This window comes from Oscarella lobularis, chromosome 2, assembly GCF_947507565.1.
Source record: "Oscarella lobularis chromosome 2, ooOscLobu1.1, whole genome shotgun sequence".
Classification (NCBI taxonomy): Eukaryota; Metazoa; Porifera; class Homoscleromorpha; order Homosclerophorida; family Oscarellidae; genus Oscarella; species Oscarella lobularis.
The window spans coordinates 2,024,694-2,048,805 of record NC_089176.1 but is presented as its reverse complement, the minus strand read 5'-3'; the positions used below and the strand labels follow the sequence as shown (position 1 = coordinate 2,048,805).

The window sequence follows — 24,112 nt, the reverse complement described above, 5'->3', positions numbered from 1 at the left end:
ACTTTTTTAAAAATTGTCAAGGCAAAAATCGTCAAGCTAAATATCGTCATGACGATTTTTAAAAATCGTCAAGGAAAAATCGTCATTACAATTTTTAAAAATCGTCAAGGCAAAAATCGTCATGACGATTTTTAAAAATCGTCAAGGCAAATATCGTCATGACGATTTCTAAAAATCGTCAAGGCAAAAATCGTCATGACGATTTTTCATAATGACGATTTTTAAAACTTGTCAAGGCAAAAATCGTCATAAATAAAAATGGTCATGAAGATTTTTTAAAATCGTTATGACGATTTTTAAAAATCGTCAAGGTAAAAATCGTCAAAGTAAAAATCGTCATGACGACTTTTGCCTTGACCATTTTAAAAAAATCGTTTTGACGTTTTTTAAAAATCGTCTTGACAATTTTTGCCTTGACGATTTTAAAAAATCGTCTTAACGATTTTTAAAAAATCGTCTTGACGATTTTTGCCTTGACGATTTTAAAAAATCGTCTTGACAATTTAGACTGGTACGGGAGACCTACGGTGGTGAGTGTTTAGGCGGCGGTAGTGGTCGTCCGATCTGGTGTAATCGTAATCGCCGTCTGCGAGAACAATGTCTACGAGAAGCAGACGGCACGCGCCGCCTCATTTCTCGTGTGAGACTGAGAACACTCCCCTCACCGTACCAGTCTATCACGCCTCCCTACCGCAGTCAAAATACACTCACAGCTCAGCAAGAATGCTGTAGACTACTCTTCTCCTTAGCGTTTAGCTGCCAAAACGAACAAATCGACGTCGCCGGTGAAAAGAAAACCGAAATCTATTTGCCCGATCGAGTCTAGCTGTCGAGGCTAATGCACATCGATTGCCACTTAATTCGCCCAAGTCCCGGAAATAACCGTATGGTAACTACGCGCACATGCACGGGAAAAATTCGGGTCCAGCAGTAGTTGTAGATTCGCCGCCTGCCCTCCAACTTTCACACCTAAGCTAAGCGTTCCCCTTGATGGACTCCCTTCAGGGTCCTGGGACCCCTCTAAACTCCGTTTGTCAACCTGTCGCTAGCACTGCCCTAGCTCTTTCCCTAGCTTTTGCGCTCGGGCTAACAGTTGCGAGCGACAGCTAGGGGCCGGAAGCCGTGCATGGCGTTGTTGTGTACGTCCTCGGTGATTGTTAGGGCAGGGCTCGCTCTTTTCGAAAATGTCACAGAAGTTTGGAACTATACCTTTCAGTTCTTTTCTGTGCCGCTTATCGTTTGCGGCATTGGGTTCTTCCTAGGGCATGGGCGAAGTGGCGGCAACTGAAAGAATGTATATGGCAGAGATATTTGTGTCAGTCGAGGGCTTGGTTAGATACTTCAGGTTGCTCAAAAATTCTATCATGGGCGGCGATGCCGGCGCGTTCATTTCTGCAGCAGCAGAGGCTGTGCTGAGCAGTATACAGCAAGCGTGACTAGCTGACTCTGAATGAGCGGCAAATGAGGCACGTGGTATTTTGACTACGGTAGAGAGGCGTTTCGCTTATTTTGACTGGTACCATGGTGAGCATTTAGGCGACTCACCACGCTCCCACGAGAAATGGAAAATTGATACCGTCACGCCTCCCTACCACGTCTAGACAAAACACCGCACGCACCTCATTCACATCCCTCATTTCAGCGAGTCACAATGCTGAGCTCCTTAGCGTAGCTTCAACTGCTGCAGCGACGGACACAACGCCATCTCCCAGGCCCCTCGCTCAGAGAATTAAATGATGAAGAGCGATCAGTACCTAACCAAGCCCCACAGACACGGGAACATATATCCTTACATATTTCTTATGTCAGTTTTCATCACTTTGCCCAAGCTCCGGAACAACAAACCGAACGCCGCAAACGCACATCGGCACGACCTTGAAAAAACTGAAAGGTAAGCGCATTGTCACAACGGGTGTACCGAAACGTATGCACCACCCACATCAAGAAGCCCGGTAATTAGATGCAAACGAGCATTCCAAACTTCTCTGAGAAGGCGGAAACGTATCCACCCCCCACATCAAAAAGCCTGGTAATTAGATGCAAACGAGCATTCCAAACTTCTGTGACGTCACATCCTGTTTCACGAAAGGACCCAAATTTCTCCAAAACTAAAAGACAAGGACCCTAACAAATACCCAGGTGCACAACTACAATGTATCGGACACCTGACGAACGAAGTCGCGACAATGTACCACCAACCACTTTTCCGGTACGCAACGACAAAAATTTTTACACCCCAAAAACTATGTCTCGGTACTCAGGTACCGAGACAAAAAAACTACCACCTCGGACCAAGCTCCCTCTCAAGCAGAGCCACATACTACTTGCAGCAGACTGTAGATGCTGCCAGGACGGAGACTGCCAGTGGGCAGACACTGCCTACGCATATTAATTAATTAAATGGATTTTTGTCAGATACCCCAATTAGAAGTCTCTTTTTGCCAAGACTCGTTACAACAGCAGACGATTGAAGACCGTCTCAACTTACACGGCGATCAGAGCATAGAAGCTTGGCACGTTTGGAATGTCTTCAGACGAATTAATTACAACCACATGAATATTTAATTAGACCGCATGCATGCATATAAATGGACCAGCCGGATCGAGGCCTCCACAGTCAGCAAACGTTTGCAATCAGCAACGGGAATGCTAGAGAATTCTGTACTTATTTCTACTGATCATGCAGGGTGCCTATATCGTGATATTAGCATGATCAAAGCCTTAGAGTTTGTCTTGCGTCGAATCAATATAACGGGCTTCTTTGTTTGCGTATCAATGCGGAGCTTCGATCGTCCGACATCAAATGATCCAACGGCGTTTCAATACCGCCGAGAGATCGTCGAGGGCCCCATGCACTTGTCCTAAAGCCGTCGCTATACTATCAGGACCAACGCTTCACTCTCTCTCTCTCTCTCTCTCTCTCATTCATTCCATTGCTCCCTTATGATTTTAATTTTACGGAAGTGAGTGGGCTCGCGTGGTTCGTCATGCATGCTGTCTCTCGCGGTTGCATCGGTAGCGAGAGTCTGGTGTTACCGCAGTAAAAACGTGAGGGAAATGCAGCGTAGAAGGGTCAGGGCAGGATTTCGAGGCCACTCATTCAATCGCGAGTGCCGCGGGATCAAATCTTTCCTGGGCAAAGGGTGTTTCAGAGGCCTAATTTCATAACTCGCGTGCGCGCCTGCGAATGTTTCGGGAGTAATGCGAGTGGGAGCGAAACTCCTCTCATTGAGACGTGCGTGCAGTTGTTCGTATTCGTGCACGTGTAGAATTCCACTTGCCTTGACCGAGAACGTCACTGAAAAGAACGGCGAGGAACAGGCCGACGAAGAACGTCAACAGCACCGCCTTTGCCATTCTTTGCCGGAATCCCTGTGTCCCTGAGCGTAAGGCTTTGACAGAAAATCTTGATTACTTTTACCAAGAGCGAAAGGAAAGTCTCAGAGCGAGTTGGAACGCTGCCTTATGAAGGGATTCTGACCGCAGACTGCCTGTGTCAGTCTAAATATGCCAGTGATTCTCCCCTCCCCGTTCTTCAAAGCAGCCGCCCTTCTCATCAAATGATGCATCCATTGCCTAATGTAAGACCTGACGGTAAAGGCCACAGCGCCAGGGCTTCGCTACAGCTAGGTGTCTCGCTAGGACTGAAGCCAGGAAGATGCGAGATTCCATGCAGATGGCTGACGTACATACATGCACTGGGCGTTTACTCGGGCGCTGTGTGGGAAATGATCCTGCCGACAAACGGGGTCTCAGTCGCCGGAATAACTGGCTCAGATAGATTGAACTGACTCAGAGTATGAGATCCATGCCATGCGTCCAAAATATAGCAGCAGCACGTAGCGACGTACAGCTAGGTAAAACGAAAAGAGAGATTATTATTTGTGGAGCATTTCTCGCTATTCCGGCGCGGTTAGGCACACGAGACGTTCGCAAAATACAGAAAACGCGCGCCAGACTACGCAAAAAGGCGACGAGATCGAGCATGATCACCTACAGCGTGATCAAACCTTTAGGAGCATCTAATCGCCGCAGTTGTACGGGGAGGCAAACGCAGTTTGCAAGCCCGTATAACGGCGAGGGAGGCTCTCTCAAACGTGATCTCAAGGCCGGAAGTGTATGTATGTCAGTATGTCTGTGCATCTGTTCGGTACAGCATTGTGACGTCACATAGGAAAACCTATACTTTGTAAAGCGCATGTGCAACATGGGGTCTAAAACGGTGACCCGAAAAAGGCGATTTCCGGCGCGAATTAAGCGTTTTTTCTTTCATAAACGGAACAAATGCTTAGAAACCCATGTTTCCAATTGATCTGTGCTATTTTCCGTGTTATAAATGAGTTGAGAAACCGAAACGACAGTTTTGATTGTCACGCTCTGACGTCACAATCAAAAGTATCCACTCATGTACGGTATGTGGGTGGGTATGTACGCGTGTACGGGTAACAGGAAATATGACCCGTACACATGCATAGGTCCTCCTCAAATACAGAGCACATTATCAAATACAGTACGTCAGAAAAGCGCCTAATTAGGAAAACATTGCAATCATGCAAGTATTTACAGTATGTAGGGGTAGGACTGAGCTGTAGTAGCTAACGGCTGTAACGACACGTGAATATGTGACAACATAAAAAAATATGACGTACGATAAGCTGTGGGAGGCTCTGCGTGATGGCAACACGGTGAACACCGGGCCATCATTCTCTAGTCAAGCGCGATGCTCTCCACGGAGAAAATACTACGCTGGCCGTCACGTGAAACTAGATAATGATGGCCGGCTGTAAGCGATCATATGATCCCCGAAAACCCTCAGTAGTTCGATCTACGGTAGCAAACATCGTACCGTCAGAGTCAGCGCAAAAGCTATCTTGACTGTACGATGTAAATTTACTCTAGAAACACCTGGTGGATATGCCTATACAGTACTCATAGACAGAGAGTTAGGGCGTTTCATTCAGATATCAAAACGTGCCAAGCTAGATTATCAGCTCGCAGTTGGGTTTGCGTGCTGCGAGCGAAGCTCGCAGCACGACAAACCCAACATGCTCCTTTACTGGGTTTTCTCAATGAATCATAGTGTTATGGGCCAGTTCTGCACTCTTCAGTTTATTATTCTTTTTATTTCCGGTGTGAAGTGGGTGATGTAGCCTGTTTGTCGTCCTGTGTGTTTGCCTGAAAGCTTTCCATTACAATCCGGGGTTGTTATCTACTGTGACGTCACCTTTTCGCTAGCAATTGTGTTCAAAATACGGGAGATTATGACATCACAATGAATGTGATGTCATAAAGGCACCTTTGTGTGTGATTGGCCTAAGAGCGATTGTGACGTGAGCGTTACCGACAGACAGACAGACAGACAGACAGACAGACAGACAGACAGACAGACAGACAGACAGACACACACTTTTCGATTTTGCCCGATCACATTTGAGAGCCCCTCCCACCGGGCAGGGCGGACTTTCAAAGGCGCATGATCAAGCATCAATGAATAGTAGCCAATAATAGTTTATCTGTTTGCGCATGCACGAGTCCCTACCAATTAGGTTATTGCTACGTTTTCCCTGATGACTATGTCTCACAAAATGGCTTTGGATAAGGTCAATACGCAATGGATAAGCGTCGGGTTTCCGTTAATCGAAGCTTTAGGAAAAAAGCTTCGATTTAAGGTCCGACGAATTTTTAATTGGGGGGGGGACAGTTTTCGAGGAGAGCGTGTTGAAATTTTTGAACGCGCATCAAAGCAAAATTTTGTGCAAATCCCCACTCAGACATAAGCATTAGGGTGTTATAAATCCATGGCAATGATAGGAGAGGCGCTAAATATTTTCGCTTTCTATTTATTTGGTCTCAAGTTGCAGCTGTTGACCATCCGCGCGCAATTTTTGCCTTCGTGCGGGTAGTTTCTCTACCTCAAACGCATGTGCGATCGGGAGATTACTAAAAGATCTAATAGTTTTGAGCGAAATAGTTTTCGTTATGCAGATCGGTAATCGCATTTTACAGGACTTCCCCCCTGCGTATCCGCAGACGTAGTCCGTCAGCGAATTGTTAGAAAAACTTTCACTAAATGCATTTTCTTACAAAACAGATAGAAATTCAGTAGATACGAGGGAAAATGGGAGCCTACGTAGAATGCGAGTTAGCGGGAGATCACCCTAACAACGACGCATGCGCCTTTGAAAGTCCGCCCTGCCCCTCCCACCAGGGCGCGCGCGAGCGCGGGCTTTGCCCGCGCGCGCCCTGGTGTTCGGGGAATTATGTCCCGTAGCAGCTACCATTACGGTATGTATGGATCGTACCACCCGTGGTACCACTATGAAATACGCAACATCAAAAACAGCTCAGCAGACAAAACGACAACAATAGCATAATAATAGTAGCATGAATGAACTTCTGTCACATCTTCCGTTCAGTAGATGTGAGCTCTAAAGAAACAATATGCCCAAAAATGCAGTTATATTGAACGCATACCTTCTGAAGCGCCAGCCAATCACAGCTGCTGCGATAGCTGTGACAAAAATGATCGAAAGTGCTAAAGCCACGACGCCCCAATCGACAAGTATCGTCTCCTCGTCGACAACAACTGCATTTGTTGTTTTCTTTTCTGAAATTGTAGGCTTTTTAGATGCCACTCTATACGTGCCAGTGACACGGCAAGAAGCGCCAGATGAATGGAATACTCCTTCGTCCAAAGACTGATTTGCATCACAAGGATCAACTAGAACGGCATTGATAAGACGAAAAAGCCAATACTACAACCATACCACGATTATTTGCCGTGAACGAGAGTTCGACGTCCTGTGTTTTAACTGGAGCCGTGCCGCCGGAGTAGAAGGTCCCAGTCGGAAAAACGATTGCAAGAGTGCGATAGTCATCCCACAGTCCAATAGTTGAAACATCGTTCAGGTCTTCTGGGGAGAAGTTGATGATTTTAGACAGTTGAGAACGACTCAGAACTGGCGGAGCATTAGTGTCGCGTGAAAATTTGACGACTATCGCTGTTCCTGGACCGACTTCGTCGCTCGACGCTCCCTCGACTTCAACCGAAGTTACATGAACTCTCTAATACAAACGGAATCGAAAAGCTAGTCTAGTACAAATAAATGCAATATATATAGAAACCTGCTGCTTTTGACCGACCCTCTTCATGCGTTCCTCAGGTCCCTTCTCTTCCTGTGCGTTACGGCGATCACGCCTGGACCTTTCAGTAATACATTCCATTCCACCTCGGATCACTATCTGGGGCGGATTGTCGTTGATAGTGACGATGTCCACATGTGACACGGCACTGCTGTTTGCGGGTGGCTGCCCGTTGTCAAAGACTGTAAAAACAATCTGCAATATGCTTGGTTAGTTCCACGTGACGATAATAATTCTGTCAATAGTCTACACCTTGCGGCCAATTTTCACTAGAGACGCGTTGCTGACAAAGAGTGTCGGCTCGTCAGCTGAAGAGGCGTAGAACAGATGTCCAACCACACATGCATAGAGCTACGTAAAAGATAAGTTTGTACTGAAGAGTGCATTCGTCGCGTACATACCTGTCCGCCATTTAAACCGGTGAACGTGAGCAGTTTTCCCGATGAATCCGTTTCATACTACAAATGAAATATTTAGTACAAAAACTGCCACTGTATTTGCTGACGCACCTTCAAGCCCGGACATTCTGCCAACTTTCGTAGAAAAATAAACTCATCTACGTCAAGTTTGTTAGGATATAGTGCCCTGTGAAAGATGACATGTACAAATTATTATTCATTGCTGTTTCCTACGTCAATTCCACTGTCATTCTTGTGATATTGTTTCCTTCAGTCGAATCGTCAATAACGACGTCGTGCGGTCGACTCACGACGTGCTGGCCAACGTCCTGTTCTTCTGTGAATTTAATGCGATCGTCATTTCCTATTCCGACACCCAAATCCAATTGTGGACCATCGTTGACAAATACGGTGGAGACGCTCACAAACACCGGCAAGCTTGCTGCTCCCTCCTTATCCCAAACAGTCGCTGTGATTTGCGACGCGATTCTCGCTGGTTCAGGGACTGTGTTGTCGTATGTCGCCGAAGTCAATATCTAGTAACAAGAATAGTCAAGAAAATAACGACGAAAGTCTATTCTGCACCTCAAGGTAAGCCGCCAAAGAGGCGACGCCGTTCAAATAAACACTTTCAGTGCCAGAACCAACAACGACAACTCCGAATCCATTGGCAACGCTTTCATCAACTGCAATGATGTCTCCAGCACGCGACGTGCCGAATGAAAGCGTCGCATTGCCAGCAAACAAACTGTCCACGTCAATTAGAACGGTAGACATCGGGAAGATCTGGACAGGTGACCCATTCTCGGTGTAGATAATCGAATGAGATCTATCTGCTAATGAGGCAAATTGAGGGGGCGGACTGGACGGCGAAAATCGTAGAATTGGGCCGTCGCTGACTGGAGTGACCATGATGCTAAGTATAGCTGGAGTGCTGCTGTTTTGGCCATCGTTCACGATCACATAAGCCATTCTTTGAAAACAAAACAATTATGAAACCGTGGTGAAAAATTTATGGTTTCAACCTTTCGTCCGATGAAAGATTGACCGGAGGACTGAGAGTGTTGACAAAACCAAACGACGACAAAACCATTTCGTAATATTTGATTTCAGCGGTTCCTGACAGTCTCTGCAGAAAGGCATGGCAAAACTTCTTTGTACTAACACACTTCCCTTACCAGAACCTGATGATCACTTTCGATGGTTATACCGAAGGCCGCTGCAAAGGACGAATTCAAAACCAATGCGTCGCCTTCGTGGCCATTCACAAGACTAACCGTTGCTCTTTGGAAAAAAATACGTATCATATAAAATCACTTTGACGACAGTTTGAAAAGGAAGATTACCCTGTCATGTTCACGTCATTGACATCTGTGATGTTGACGATACCACCCGGGAGAAAACTTGGCAGATTCCCTTCTGTGTAAAACAATTCGTTTTGGCTCAATGTTATGACAGGAGCAACGTTGAAATCAATTAGCCTGACGCTGAGGAAAATGCTATAGAAATCATAACGGTTATTGTCGCCGAAGACGTACTGAACAGTTGCCGTTGTCGTGAATTTCCCGTCAAATACGCTGAACTCGATAACGACCTCGTCCAATCCTTCAAATTCGGGCTCCCTGAATATCAGTATCATAAATGTTTTAAAATAATCTAATCATGAATTGAACTACCAATTCCTGTAGGTGATATTGTTGAGAAGAGCTTGATAAATGACAGTCGATGCGTTGCCGGTGAGAATAATTTCTTTACCAGCCAATCCAACCTTTAGAACGCAAGCGATCGTAGGAATTCGATCAGTGCTCAAAACTCGTACTTCTGACGTGACAACTTCATTGTAATCTCTGATTGCCAAAGTTCCACTTCCACTTGACAAAATTCTTGCAGTAGCCGATTGTATAAGATGGCTGTAACGAACATGGGATAAGTTGCGCATAGAGTAAACATTGAACACGTTACAATTGATGATCGCGGTCCGTTAGAATGAGCGAATTGTTCGTGACGTCAATAGGAGTTAGACTGCCCTCCTCGTACCGTGTAGCAGGAGCTGCAAAAAAACACCGTCAGTACTTTCCGACTTAGAGTAGAAAACTTTACTTCCAATAGTTAGGACAGGTTCATTGTCGTTCGTCCCGACGAACTGTACGGTCACGCCTATCACGGGAGTGGAAAAGCCATTTGAATCAATGACTGTGACAAGAAGAAGTCTAACAGACAAGACTAGTTAGCATGATTGCACGTATCGCCGAGGTGAGATACCTTGGATTAAAATCGGGATCTGTTTCGGAGCTGAAGTAGCCAATACACAGAAGAACGTGCGTCAAATTGTTTGGAGTTGCACCTTGCACAACTTTTATTCCTTCACTGGGTTTTAAGAACGTTATGATATACACTCTCAAAAGGCTCTTGCAGTCGTGACTTACCCGCCAGATTCAGTAGTAAATTGCGACGTAGAAATATCAACGATGTTGTCTTTTTCTCCAGAAAGAAGTTTTCCTGCAAGAACTGCTTCATCTGGAGTAAAAGTCACCTGCACGAGAAAACTACAATTGAAAAAAAAGTAGGAAACTAAGAACGTACTCTCTCTTTGAGAGAGTCCACAGGATTCGTCAATTCAACTACTATTTCTCTCCAGTCCTGAAAGTCAATTAGCTCACTTTAAGCAGTCTTTTACTGTAGCTAAAGCTATAAGAACCTCATTTCGAAAAGCAGAAGCGTCCATATTTTCCCGCTTCGGCGCCAACAGAACCGTCGATATAGCCTCACGCGACAAGACGGTTCGATTCAGCGTCGTGGTGTCGGCGACGTCAAAATCGACGGCAGCGTGTTTGCATTCGCTTTCTTCTCCCAGCGCACCCGCACACGTAAATAACTCGAAAACGCCACACGTGTCGTTGCATCCATCTCCGTCCTTTCCCGTGCCATTCAGTGTGTCGCACTCTTCAAAGAACTCTAGAATTCCATTTCCGCAATTGAAACACTCGCTCGGACCGGTAAATTCGTCGTTGTCCGGACACTCAAAGCCGTTCAGTATAGTGCAGCTCAACGAATCGCAGCCGAAGCCGCTCGAACCAGAATCGCAATCCTCACCGGGAACGCGTATTCCGTCGCCGCACGTTCGGTTGAAACAAATCGTTGGCCCACCCACTGGAACTTGGCAGCCGAATCCATCTTCGAGTACACACGCGGCTGAACATCCGTCTCCATCTTCGTTACCGCCATCGTCGCATTCTTCAGAATCAACTTGAAGAATACCATCGCCGCAAACAGGACAATCCATGGTGACGTTACTGTCACTGTCACTGCTATTTAGTGCTTGGCAAATATCGACCAGACTCGTAGCATTGGTGCCATTGCTGACGACCCCAAAAATACCAGACGTTTCGTTGACTGAACGACGCAACCGATTGCCGCCGTTCCTTCGCCGATTTTCGCACTCCAACAATGCGTTATCGTTCAACTTAAAAGAAGCACCCGTCCCAGTAATCAATCCTTCAAATAAAGATGTTAGCAGATCAAGAATGGTAGAGGGTGATCCTAAATTTTGTTCAACCCGTCCACATAACACAAAGCCTCTTTCTTCCAAAACAGATCGAAGTTCAACAACGCTTGGCGAGTCCGTCGGACACGATCGCACGACGTCCAGCATTATGTTAAAGTTGACGTCTCGATACGTCGACGATTCCTCCAAAACGTCGCGCAAAAATAAGGCATCGTCGCGAGAAAAAGTCACGTCGCACAGATCGTCGCTCCGTACACAGTCTCCGAGGCCATTGAACAGACGGTGGTCGACGAGACGGCATTCTTCGGCGAACGGCGTGACCGTGCGATTGACACCATACACGTCGGCAATAGTGTTGCTCGTCAAGTTCGCAAGACAGACCAAGACGTCGGTGAACCACGTTGTGAAAATATTACCTCCCCTTGCCGGACATGCGGGAGTGAGGAACGTATCGAGATAGCTGGGTGAGTCACAAGGAAAAACGCCTTTTACGCACTCAACGAAATCGGTGCAGTTTTCAATGCGCGAAGAACAGCGAGCTTCACCTGAAAGAAAGACGCTGTACCTCAAAACAATCGTTTTGATCGCTTACCTAAATGGCATCGTGAACCGCCGAATTCAGGTGGACAGTCGCAAGTGAAACTCCCAATATTGTCAAAACAAGTTCCGCCATTCTGACACGGATTAGGATCACATTCATTAATTTCTGCAATTCACGTTTGCTAAACTTAATAAAGTCAATCAACTATTCTTACCAGTTTCACAAAAAGTTCCTGTATAACCAGCAAAGCAGTTGCAGTTGAATGCATTTACAAGATTGTCACACGTGCCATTTTGGCACGGCATTGACAAACACTCGTTGACGTCTGCAATGACCAATTAGACAGTGCTAATTTGTTTGTAAATTTTCACCTCTATCGCAACGAAGGCCTGTGAATCCGTCAAGACAAGTGCACGTAAATTCTCCAATTAAGTCTTGGCAAATTCCGCCATTGAAACAAGGACTGTCTTCACATTCATTGATGTCTAAAATAAACAATTCAGGTAGAGAAAAACTTTCTTCTAACTGGACTCACCGATGTCGCATGTACCACCCGTATAGCCTAGACTGCAATCGCACGTGAAATCAAGAAATAGATCAGTGCACGTTCCGCCATTGAGACACGGATCGGTCAAACACTCATCCGTCTCTTCGCTACACGTCTTTCCCGTTAAACCAGGAGGACACGAGCAGAAGAAGTCACCGCGCCGATCCTCGCATGTGCCTCCATTTGTGCATGGCATGGAAAGACACTCGTTCACTTCTATTTTTCGAGCAGAACGCTAACAGGTGAACCAACTATGCTCAATATACAATTCTTACCGCTTTGGCATTGAGATCCAAAAAATCCAGAAGAACATGTGCATGTGAAAGTGCCAAATTCGTCTGTGCACACCGCTCCGTTAAGACAAGGATTTGATGCGCAATCGTCAACGACTAAAACGACTTTATACTGATAAATCTTTTATTGGCAAGGACGTTGGTGCACCTGCGCACGTTCCGTTGATTTCCTCGGTGAGAGCAGGACAAGTGCAGATGAAGCCTCCTTCAACATTTGTGCACAATTGTCCAATAATTGGGCAGGAGCTCCCATTGTTGACTGTTTCTATGCACTCGTTTATGTCTGCAAACAAGCAACAAATAGCAAAAGAGCTTAGAATAAAAAAACACTGACAAACCAAAGCAACTGTGCCCGTCCGGCGCTAAGCGGAATCCAAGTCTGCACGAACACTCAAAACTTCCATCCACATTTGTGCAGTTGTGATCACAGTTTTCCAGTCCTTCATTGCATTCGTCAACGTCTAAACAGTACATAATACTTAATGTTTAATCTTACCATACCACTACTTTACCAGAGCAATTTTGTTCATTAGCATCTAATTGAAATCCTTTAAAACAACTACACGTTTGAGATGCATCACTGATATTTCTCGAGCAGATCTGCTGACAAGGATTCGAGTTCGTACAGTTTTCAGTAGCTAGACAAAACAAGAAACAGGCGTTAAATACATTACCACAACAAAACAACAGGAAAGAACCTACGAATGCACGATTCGTTGTCGCCATTGAGTATAAAGCCATCAAAACAGCCACAAGAAAATGAACCTGGAGCGTTTATACACAGCTGTTGACAAGGTCTCAGTTCCTTACATTCGTCAACATCTAATAGAAAATTCCATATGACATAATGTATTTGAAATGATCGCTTTTACCAATGCATTCGAAATCATTTTCCAGTCGAAATCCGTCATTGCACTCGCAGCGAAAAGACGGAGCTTCATTGATGCATGTTTGGTTGCAGTTGTCCAGTTTCGCTTCACATTCGTCAATATCTGCATACACGATTACGTTAACGAGAAAGCCAAACCCCATCGCACTTACCGACACACTTGTCACCGTCAAGTTCACTGCCGTCAGGGCAGTCCGTACAATTTGCACCCGACCCAGGAGCGGGAACGTCTGTGCAATTTGTGCCAATTGGACAGCCCGGATCGATGCACCCGTTCTGGTCCACGTCACAGAATACTCCCGTCCAACCTAAATAAGGATCCCAGTAAGGAAAGGACACGATTAAAACTAGCTAGATCGATATTCATTCCTGGGCCACATTGACAGTCTTCCAGTATAAATCCATCGTTGCCACCGTCGGTATCGATTTCGACACACTGTGCTCCAAAACGTAAAGCACAGGCACACAATCTCACTAGCAGTCGAAGTTCGCTAACGGCACCTCTACTATCGTTGGCGATGATAGTAAAACTAACGGCACCGACTCCTCCTGGCGTCCAACGCAATTCGTACTCGCTGCCGTTGTTTTCCAACATGAAATCGTTCTCGTCGGTAGATGGACTCCGCTCAATGGAAACCGTGAAATTATCTCCGAAATCAGTAACGGTAAAGCGATACACCGACTCGACGTAAATTTGAGCTCGAAACGTGCTGTTGTCGGAACCGACTATCTCAGGAGGATTATTCGCTAAAGCAGACAGTGCACTAGCTTCGTGCGTCTATCAAACGGCTCAAAAAAGTTTTACCTTGGATCTCAGACGCTTCAGCTACGCCAGCTCGACCTTGAAGAGTAGTGAGTGCGACTTCTTCGCTGCCAGTCTCGACGAGATCGAATAGGCACGGTGGATCGTCGTTACACTGATCTCTTTGCTCTTGCGTGTAGCGATCCAGTGGTATTTCATCAATAAAAGCCGGAACGTGATCGGGATAAGAGAACGTAGACGAATTTTCTCCAACTTCGTAGTAGAACAGAGATTCCGCCTGCATGAGTTGCCCTATTCCACTTCGTTAGACGAAACATACAAACAATTAATTTTACTTACATGTTTTTCCAAAACGGTTGTGAAGTGTTCGGCTTGTTGAGTTGACGGAGATCTCCTCGCCCGAACGAGATACGAAATCGTTGGTCCTATTCCCGTCCCATCGACCGACCAAACCTCGCGTTTCGCCGCGAAACTCTTCCGGTAAACCCAAGACATACGAAAGAAGACCACTTCGTGCTGTTATACTAACGGTGACTTCGGATGAGAACGACATGACAAGCGATCCGTTCTCTTCGCCACGAGACAGAATTACGTTGTCCAGTAAGAGAACACCATTGGGGGCCAATTCGGCGAAATTAGCTGACACGTCACGCCACGATGATCCGTCAAACTCGCTGAGAGCGTCTGTCAGCGGAGATTCAGGAGCGTAGCAGCAAACCATGATACGGAGTTCGGTCGCCGAAATAAGGCCCACGTGTACTGTCGTCGAGCTGTCATTGACACCAGTCGAGAATTGCCGTCCGACGAATGCGGAAAATTCGGTTGCCGTCGAACCGTTGACGAGCTGTGTCCGACCCTGGAACTCAAATCGATCGTCGGCCGACTTAAAGATGCGATATTCACCGAGTCCGTTGAATGTATACTCGTTGCCGTCTGTTGTTGTGAAATGAGGATCACCCCATGTCCAGACGAAAAAGATCGGAAATCGTCTTATGCACGTCCGCGGTGGAGGTCGTCGCTCGAAGTAAAGATTGCATAAGTCCGAATCAAAGCAACACTGTCGATACGGTATATCATCGAACTGGTCGTGATTGAGCGGATTAAAGAACGAATGAAATCGATTGGCCGAGCCCGCAAAAGGAGGCTGGGTTATCAACGATCCCGCTCTCGAATTCCCGAAAGAGAAGAACGGAATAAACGCACGAAAGAAATTCGACCGGTAACAACATTCCGTTTGTTGACCGGTGATACCGCCAAAAAATGAGACAAAGCACACTCGACCAAGCGCTTGATTATCAGCAGAAAGGACTTGAATAAATCTGAAATCTGTGAACGCTTGCAATAACGTGCAGGGACACGGTTGAACAAAACGTTGCCACAACGGAAACGTTCCGTAGAAAGAAATGTCTTGATTATACCAATCAAGACAAGCGCCTCGACTCTCGCATCGATTTCCCGTCAACGAGACCCGATAGAGGTACCGACCAGTAACGCCAACGTTGGACAAGGAGGCGATCGAAAGAACGGAGTCCGTACCCGATAACGGATGATTCTCGAAAGTGCTCAAATCGTTCGCCGTGTATCCAACCACCGCCGCATTTTGACCAGGACGACCAATCCACTGAAGTCGATCATCGATCGGGTAATTGAGCAATGCATACGTCGTACGCTCGTCTGAGACAATCACTACTTGAAATGTATTGCGCTATAAAGAAATACGAAAATTATTCTTACGTATTTCCATAGTTTTTTCCTTACCAAAGATGAAAAAGTGTCATGGAAATTGCGTCGACCATCTGGATAGTTCGGCACGCGATCCCACGTCGCAACGAGACCCCACGTGGCGATGAACGTTGTGCCGGTAAATTTTTTCACGTCGTCGCTTGCTCGTTGAAGTATTTCTGACCAAGAATTGGTGTAGACTTGATAGAAAACGCTTCCGTCACGACGAGTATCAACGTCGGCCCAAAACGGCGCCACAATGGAAGAAAAACCTGACACTGGAAACTGTTTTGGAACGGCGCCGAAGAACGCTGCATCAAATGAGACGAGCCCGTTGTTAGATACCTATACAAAGAAGAAATAAAATAAAAGAACCGACTGCCACAAAATGCAGTACGTAGGCAAAACGATGTCTTGCTCTTCCAAAAGGAAAACACGTGGGTAACGAAATGGGAGGAGATGTAGCGTCGTCAAAGCTTGAAAGTTGTATATCGCCTTGGCCTTGGCCAAAAGGATAAAGATTCGGATCCTCTGAAAAAGCCAAAAAATATCAGGCAATAATAATTCATGGGTTAAGTTGCAATGCACGAGGTAAAACGTAACGACTAATATCTGGCACTTAATTAAAGTAAATTTATTTTGTAGTCGATTCTTGATTGATCTCTCGATCTCTCGATCGATCGTTCATGCTTAAATTTTTGTTGCATCGTTCATTTAGACTTTTCCGTACCTATTTCGCAACGATCGCCCGCGAAAATTCCTACGCAGGTGCAGAAAAATGAGCCAGGGACGTTGGTGCATGTTCCGCCGTTCAAACACTGGTTAGGTGACAAACACTCGTCTACGTCTACGTCGGAATTAAAACCAAATGAGCACGAGTTCAATATTATCAGATACTGCCAGTGAATACCTGTTACGCAATTTTGCCCTGTGTAACCCGAAATGCAATCACATACGTAGCCCGATATAGAACTTGTGCACGTTCCTCCGTTCCGGCACGGCGCAGATTCACAAAAATCGAGTTCTATAAATCAACATAACTTGTATTCACATTGTTAAAATAAAACTACCGGTTTCGCAGAGACTTCCAGTAAAACCAAAGAGACACCCACAGAGGAATCCGTCGATTCTGTCGAAGCAATTTCCGCCATTCTGGCAAGGATTTGAAAAACATTCGTTAATGTCTACTGTCGTTGATTCTGGTGTAGTCGGTCCCGGAGTCGTTGGCTCGGCAGTAGTTGGCCCTTCAGTCGTTATTTCTGGCGTAGTCGGTTCTTCAGTTGTTGGGACTTCAGATGTTGGAGATAATCCAGATCCTGATCCTGATCCAGACTCTAAATCTAAACATCTTGAATGTAAGCGACAGTTAAACACATAATTTCAGTAGACCTATTGGTGGCCCTTCTGTTGCAAAACCGGACCCAGGCTCCTCGGATGTTGGAGATAATCCCGATCCAGATCCCGATCCAGACTCTAAACTTGTCAATGTAAGTGACAGTTCAACACATATTTTATGTAGACCTTCTGTTGTTGGCTCTTCTGCTCCAGAACCGGACCCAGATACTGAAATAATGAAGTAAAAGTAAAGAAATTGCTACACGAAATAAAGCACCTTGAGTCGCTGGTTCCTCGGCAGTTGGACCAAATATCGTTCCCTCTGACGAAGTTGGTGCTTCAGTCACTGATTCTGGTGTAGTCGGTCCATGAGTCGTTGGGTCTTCAGATGTTGGAGATAATCCAGATCCTGATCCTGATCCAGACTCTAAATCCAAACCTTTCGAATGTAAGCGACAGTTAAACACATAATTTCAGTAGACCTGTTGGTGGCTCTTCTGTTACAAAACCGGACCCAGATACTGAAATAACGAAGTAAAGAATTGTGACGCAAAATGAATGCAGAACAAGTACTTTGAGTTGTTGGTTCCTCAGTAGTTGGACCAAATGTCGTTCCTTCTGGCGTAGTCGGTCCTTCAGTCGTGGCTTCTGGTGTAGTCGGTCCCGGAGTCGTTGGCTCAGCAGTAGAAGGCCCTTCAGTCGTTACCTCTTGCGTAGTCGGTCCTTCAGTTGTGGCTTCTGGTGTAGTCGGTCCGGGAGTCGTTGGCTCAGCAGTAGTAGGCCCTTCAGTCTGATTCGTTGGCTCAGCCGCAGTCGGTCCTCCTCTACGAGTTGTTGGCTCAGCCGTAGTTGGTACTTCAGAAGTCGCAATTGACTCTGCGTCAAAAAAAATACAAAAGCAAATTACCAACCCAAGGAATAACCTGCGGTCAACTTACGGCACTCCGGACTCGGACCAGACCAATGCCCGGTTTGGAGACAGATAAGTTCAATTTCGCCAAAAAGAAAAAAACCCGACTGACATGAAAATGTCGCCGTAGCCATAAAACTCACAAAACCATAAATAGACACTGTCTTCGGATGATCAACAAATCCATTTTGAGGAGCGTCCAACGGCCGACAATCAGCAACTAAACCAAGCAATCAACGCATAGAACACAAACAAATAACTCATTCTTACAAAGTATGTCCACTTCTTCGCATTCACCCTCAAAACCAGATAAGTTTGACGTCCAAAGAAGCGAATTCAGCGCGCAAAAAGATGAAGACGGCGAGCCGAGTACAAGCACTTCGTCGCTGTCGTAAGCGAAAAAAGAGTAAATCACCCGAATCGCGCTCAGCTCTCCTCTCTTTGCTTCCAGGCACGTTTCCCCAGTTGGCGCGGTCGGAATTGCCGCGTAGTAATTGTAAGAGAGTCCTTCAACGCTGACCAAGGCGCCAGAAAGCGGCGAAGGAGCAGCGTCTCCATTCCGAATATGACTCACGTTAACACTGATACAGTTCTTATCTGTCCACGGTCTATCACAATTCCACCATCTCAAGCGACTTGCGTTGAAACTCCATAAGAAATCGCCTCTCGGGGACAATGAAACAACGCCAAAACCTTCCTCGATCCAAATGCCGCGCTCCTCGTTGAACGACCACGCGGGAATTAGCTCGCCGTCCGTTACATTTGCTGCGTCGTTGAGTTGAAAAACAAGCTCAACAGGTCGCTTCAGACCGACTTCTGCATTCGTCTCGGCGTTTGTAATGACTATGTCACCAAGTACCAAACTGTCGAGATACGTGCGTTCTTCCGTGATCAGTCTTTCGGCAAAAAGTTGAGGAGCAAGCGTTACGCCGTCGAAAGGATCGATGACATTATAGCTGATCACGAGAGACGTTCCTGTCGGAACCCCATCTAGAGCGTCCGGCGGAAATTGAAGACTAAGGGACAGCGAGAACTCTGTGGACACAACGGAAAATGAAGACGATGCGTTGTAAGTAATTAAATCTCTCTCCAGCCGTCGCTTCAAAGAAATAAAGATAGACTGTCCTATGAACAATAAACTGTTAATGAAAATTGCTAGTGATATCTTGACTACCTTTAGAGCAATAAGAAAAGTAAGACCTCGATACTGTAGAATAGCCGGGGGCTTGAACGAGTAGGAGAAGAGTGGTCTCGAAGGGAATTTTCACCTCAGCGATGCCTAAAACCGAATCCACCGCAACGCCAGTGATCAATGGGTGTACGCTTTCAGCATTGACAACAAAAACGGATACAGACGCTGAAAGAAGACTTAGCTGCGTATCGCTGTCAACGGGAACAACACTGATATCTAAATAAAGTATTGGCATAAAGAAGAAAAAGACAACATAAAAAATTTACTGCTGCAACCACGGTTTTCAGTTAGTGGAGTCGTCGGCTCCTCGGATGTTGGAGATACTCCAGATCCAGATCCTGATCCCGACTCTAAACTTGTCAATGTAAGTGATAGTTCAACACATATTTATATAGACCTTCTGTTGTTGGCTCTTCTGCTCCAGAACCGGACCCAGATACTGAAATAATGATGTAAAGAATTGTGACACAAAACGAACACAGAAAGAGTACTTTGAGTCGTTGGTTCCTCGGTAGTTGGACCAAATGTCGTTCCCTCTGGCGTAGTTGGTCCTTCAGTTGTTGCCTCTGGTGTTGTCGGTCGCGGAGTCGTCGGCTCCTCGGATGTTGGAGATAATCCAGATCCTGATCCTGATCCAGACTCTAAACGAATGTAAGCGACAGTTAAACAAATAATTTCAGTAGACCTGTCGGCGGCTCTTCTGTTACAACACCGGACCCAGACACTGAAATAATAAAGTAAAGAAATTGTGACACGAAAGAATGCAGAACAAGTACTTTGAGTTGTTGGTTCCTCGGTAGTTGGACCAAAAGTCGTTCCTTCTGACGTAGCTGGTCTTTTAGTGGTTGCCTCTGATGCTGTCAGTTGCGGAGTCGTCGGCTCCTCGGATGTTGGAGATACTCCAGATCCAGATCCCGATCCAGACTCTAAACTTGTCAATGTAAGTGACAGTTCAACACATATTTTATGTAGACCTTCTGTTGTTGGCTCTTCTGCTCCAGAACCGGATCCAGATACTGAAATAATGAAGTAAAAGTAAAGAAATTGCTACACCAAATAAAGCACCTTGAGTCGTTGGTTCCTCGGTAGTTGGACCAAATATCGTTCCCTCTGGCGAAGTTGGTGCTTCAGTCGCTGATTCTGGTGTAGTCGGTCCATGAGTCGTTGGGTCTTCAGATGTTGGAGATAATCCAGATCCTGATCCTGATCCAGACTCTAAACCTCTTGAATGAAAGCGATAGGTAAACATATATAGTTTCAGTAGACCTTCTGTTGTTGGCTCTTCTGTTCCAGAACCGGATCCAGATACTGAAATAATGAAGTAAAGAAATTGCTACACGAAATGAATACTACTTTGAGTCGTTGGTTCCTCAGCAGTTGGACCGAATGTCGTTGCCTCTGGCGAAGTTGGTGCTTCAGTCGCTGATTCTGGCGTAATCGGTCCTTGAGTCGTTGGGTCTTCAGATGTTGGAGATAATCCAGATCCTGATCCTGATCCAGACTCTAAACCTTTTGAATGTAAGCGACAGTTAAACACATAATTTCAGTAGACCTGTTGGCGGCTCTTCTGTTGCAAAACCGGACCCAGATACTGAAATAATGAAGTAAAGAAATTGTGACGCAAAATGAATGCAGAACAAGTACTTTGAGTTGTTGGTTCCTCAGTAGTTGGACCAAATGTCGTTCCTTCTGGCGTAGTCGGTCCTTCAGTTGTTGCCTCTGGTGTTGCCGATCCCGGAGTGATCGGCTCCTCAGATGTTGGGAAAAATCCAGATTCAGATCCTGATACTTGTGAGTATAAGTGACATATACTTAAATATATATTTTCAGTAGACCTTCTGTTGTTGGCTCTTCTATTCCAGAACCGGACCCAGAAACTAAAATAATGGAATAAAGAAATTGTGACATGAAATGAATGCAGAACAAGTACTTTGAGTTGTTGGCTCCTCGGTAGTTGGACCAAATGTCGTTTTCTCTGGCGTAGTAGATCTTTCAGTGGTTGCTTCTGCTGTCGTCGGTCCTGGAGTCGTTGGCTCCTCAGATGTTGGAGAAAACGCAGATCCAGATCCAGATCCTGATCCAGATCCTGATCCTGATCCAGATACAGTCTCTAAACCGTTCGAATGTAAGCGACAGTTAAACACATATCTTCAGTAGACCTTCTGTTGTTGGTTCTTCTGTTCCAGAACCAAACCCAGATACTGAAACAATCATGAAAGGAAATTGTGACACAAAATAAATACAGAAAAGTACTTTGAGTCGTTGGTTCCTCAGTAGTTGGACCAAATGCCGTTGCCTCTGGCGTAGTTGGCGCTTCAGTTGTTGACTCTGTGACAAAAAATAACAGGGATCGCGATAAAATGAACTCATCAGACAGAACTAAAACAATCTCACTCGTTTCGCATCGGTCTCCCGTGTAGCCAGCCCTGCACTCGCAACTGTACATATCAATTCCATCAATGCACGTTCCACCGTTATCGCAAGGAGAAGAGGTACACTTGTAAATATCTATAACAGAGAAGAACAAGTGCGAATACCAATCACTTCAATTAAAAAACGTTTCTACTTGTTTCGCATTGGTCCCCGGTGTAACCACTCGCGCATCGACACGTGTAGCCGACGATGGCGGAACCAGAAGAAGAAGAACCAGAAGAAGAAGAAGAAGAAGAACTTGCCCAATCGTCGACGCACGTCCCTCCATTTTTGCAAGGAGAAGAGGCACACTCGTTTTCTTCACAGAAAAATTCCCCTTTTAGTTTTTTTTTAATAGATAGTTGAACGACGCGCCGTTTAGTTAACTTTGGTTTTTTATTACATCATTTCTCAACCCTTCAAGAACAGAGCCGATTATCGGATAGTGAGGCTACCGATGAACTACTACGCTTGCACCGCATGTAAACAACTGCCGTCAATGTGTACTACACTCGCTGATTGCCGCGCTAAAGCAGTAGTACAATTTTTCCTGGGCAAGGGTTTCGGCTCGGGGGCTGTGGTCAGTGTGGCGCTGACATTGTGGACGGTAACCACACGAATTCTAGAATCGGTGCTCGCCGAAAAAAAGAAGCGTGCATGCCGAGTCTCTGCGAATGGTAATTTGGGAAGGGTACTTAATAGGCTAAGTTTAGCCTGCTTAGGCCGAATCTTAATTCGTACACTCAGGCTATCGCGAGAGAGGATCGGGGACGTTTCGATCACGTCTAACTCAGCGAGTTTTGTTGAGGATTATATATAGATCACTTAATTCCTCGCCATTCTCCCCTCCCGTGGACATACGGGAGAGCAGGGAGAAGGGCCTGGCGAACGCGAGGCTACTACCACCACAGGACCGCCTATCTATGACCTCCACCCCGGGCTTAATTACTTACTCCAATTAGACTCTGTCAGATACGCCCAATTGTCATCTGAGAATTATTTTTCGCCAATGCCTCGTTTACAACAGCGGTCGATCGACGCCCGTCTCGATTTACACGGTGATCAGAGCATCTTGGCACGTTTGGAATTCGTCCCAGATGCCGAATTAATTAAATTCCTCCCCCTCATGAATGTTTAGTTAGACTACATGCATATACATGTACCAGCCCGAAGTCCCCAAGGAAGATGCGAGAAATACTTGCTGCTAACGGACCGTGCGCACATATGTAGGGCGCCTATCGTGACATAGCACGGCTAAAGCCTTTTTTTTAGTTTTCTGTCGTTTTTGTATTGTGTACAATCTATTATAGCAGGCTGCTTTATTTGCGTATCGACGAGGCGCATCAGCCATCCAAATCAAAATGATCAAGACCCTACTGGTCTCGAAGCCGCCTTACACTAATGACTATCCAGGACCTACGGTAATTTACGCTGTCATGTCGCGGTTAATCGAATGATCGCATCGGTAGCAAGAGTCTGGTGTTAGTTACCACAGTAAAAACTAGAAGGGTCCGGGCAGGATTTCAAGGACTCAATCGCGAGTGCCGCGGAATGGAATCTCCTCTACCTTCCTGAGCAAAGGGTGTGTGAGTGGCCTAATTTCAAAGCCTATAGAGAATAACGCGAGTGCGAGCGAGACTTCTCATTGAGACGTGCGCGCAGTTGTTCGTGCGTGTGTACGTGTACTATATGATGCAGAAATCAACTTGCCTTGACCGTGAACTTCAATGAAAAGGATCGCGAGGAACAGGCCGACGCAGAACGTCAACAGCACTGTTTTTGCCATTCTTTGCCACAATCCTTGCGTCCCTGAGCCAGAAGCTAGCCTTAGAGAGCAATTTTTGACTACTATACTCAATTTTACCAAGAGTGAAGAGAACGTTCTCTCAGAGTCTTAGCGTGAAATGAAACGTTGCAGCCTTATGAAGGACATGTGACCACAGACTGGCAGTGCCAGTTCTAAATGCCAACGATACCCCCTCCCCTTTACGTAAATGTTACCCAAATTTCTCTTTACATAGCGCAATCTTCAAAGAAGCATTGTCGATCATCTGTTCCGTATGTCGCTGCTATTTCCTATTGAAAATTCATGGCAAAACGACAGTGCCATTAGGGCTGAAGCTCCGCATCAATGAAGTGCCAGACTCGCAAGTTGAAAGCAGATCCGGAGTTCCCGCGAAGCCAAGGGCATCCTGCATATGCACACCCGCGCTGCGTGGGAGCACAGACAAACAATAGAGTGGGCAGGATAAAGAACAAGCGAAGTGCCAGTTCAGTTGCCCGTATAACTGAGCAGTAGAACTGACGGACTCTACGAAGTCACTAAGGGTCCCCCAAATATGCGTCCGAGTCCCAGTACAGCAGCGCATAGCGAGCCTTTGAAGAGGAGTTCTTCGGCCTCCACGAAAAACGTACACCGCGCTTTCCTGTGACACTCGTCGATTCCAAAAGAACGACTTACA

At 45.9% G+C, this 24,112-nt stretch overlaps 1 protein-coding gene and 2 long non-coding RNA genes across 3 annotated transcripts; 1 reads left to right on the top strand and 2 right to left on the bottom strand.

The window, feature by feature from the left end:
* The first annotated feature begins 1,645 nt into the window (after window positions 1-1,645).
* On the top strand, window positions 1,646-2,604 carry LOC136183806 (uncharacterized). Its single transcript, XR_010669243.1, has 3 exons — window positions 1,646-1,750; window positions 1,810-2,029; window positions 2,090-2,604. It is a non-coding gene; the product is annotated as an uncharacterized lncRNA (long non-coding RNA).
* Window positions 1,881-4,035, bottom strand: LOC136183805 (uncharacterized). Its single transcript, XR_010669242.1, has 4 exons — window positions 3,998-4,035; window positions 3,282-3,853; window positions 2,166-2,861; window positions 1,881-2,108 (listed from the first exon to the last, which is right to left on the bottom strand). It is a non-coding gene; the product is annotated as an uncharacterized lncRNA (long non-coding RNA).
* Window positions 4,036-6,290: 2,255 nt separating this feature from the next.
* Window positions 6,291-24,094, bottom strand: LOC136183896 (uncharacterized). Its single transcript, XM_065970702.1, is given in 68 exon segments — window positions 6,291-6,428; window positions 6,475-6,721; window positions 6,768-7,065; window positions 7,126-7,338; window positions 7,396-7,494; window positions 7,545-7,601; window positions 7,653-7,728; window positions 7,776-8,077; window positions 8,127-8,514; window positions 8,567-8,670; window positions 8,720-8,825; window positions 8,888-9,028; window positions 9,080-9,163; window positions 9,218-9,309; window positions 9,361-9,451; window positions 9,504-9,591; window positions 9,642-9,751; window positions 9,804-9,908; window positions 9,968-10,074; window positions 10,125-10,181; window positions 10,240-11,591; window positions 11,639-11,752; window positions 11,802-11,912; window positions 11,959-12,072; window positions 12,123-12,350; window positions 12,410-12,523; window positions 12,576-12,710; window positions 12,766-12,888; window positions 12,940-13,065; window positions 13,130-13,249; window positions 13,300-13,419; window positions 13,469-13,604; window positions 13,606-14,063; window positions 14,122-14,370; window positions 14,419-15,784; window positions 15,838-16,146; window positions 16,199-16,332; window positions 16,532-16,648; window positions 16,712-16,825; window positions 16,872-17,141; window positions 17,191-17,274; window positions 17,323-17,364; window positions 17,414-17,563; window positions 17,619-17,657; window positions 17,710-18,012; window positions 18,075-18,266; window positions 18,317-19,171; window positions 19,221-19,454; window positions 19,505-19,588; window positions 19,636-19,677; window positions 19,730-19,879; window positions 19,924-19,962; window positions 20,015-20,164; window positions 20,213-20,254; window positions 20,304-20,453; window positions 20,505-20,546; window positions 20,592-20,747; window positions 20,791-20,829; window positions 20,883-21,026; window positions 21,074-21,115; window positions 21,169-21,348; window positions 21,398-21,439; window positions 21,492-21,566; window positions 21,633-21,746; window positions 21,805-21,969; window positions 23,361-23,459; window positions 23,515-23,609; window positions 23,668-24,094. Coding segments are annotated over 66 exon segments (12,222 nt in total). The 5' UTR covers window positions 23,437-23,459; window positions 23,515-23,609; window positions 23,668-24,094; the 3' UTR covers window positions 6,291-6,412.
* Between the last annotated feature and the right edge of the window lie 18 nt (window positions 24,095-24,112).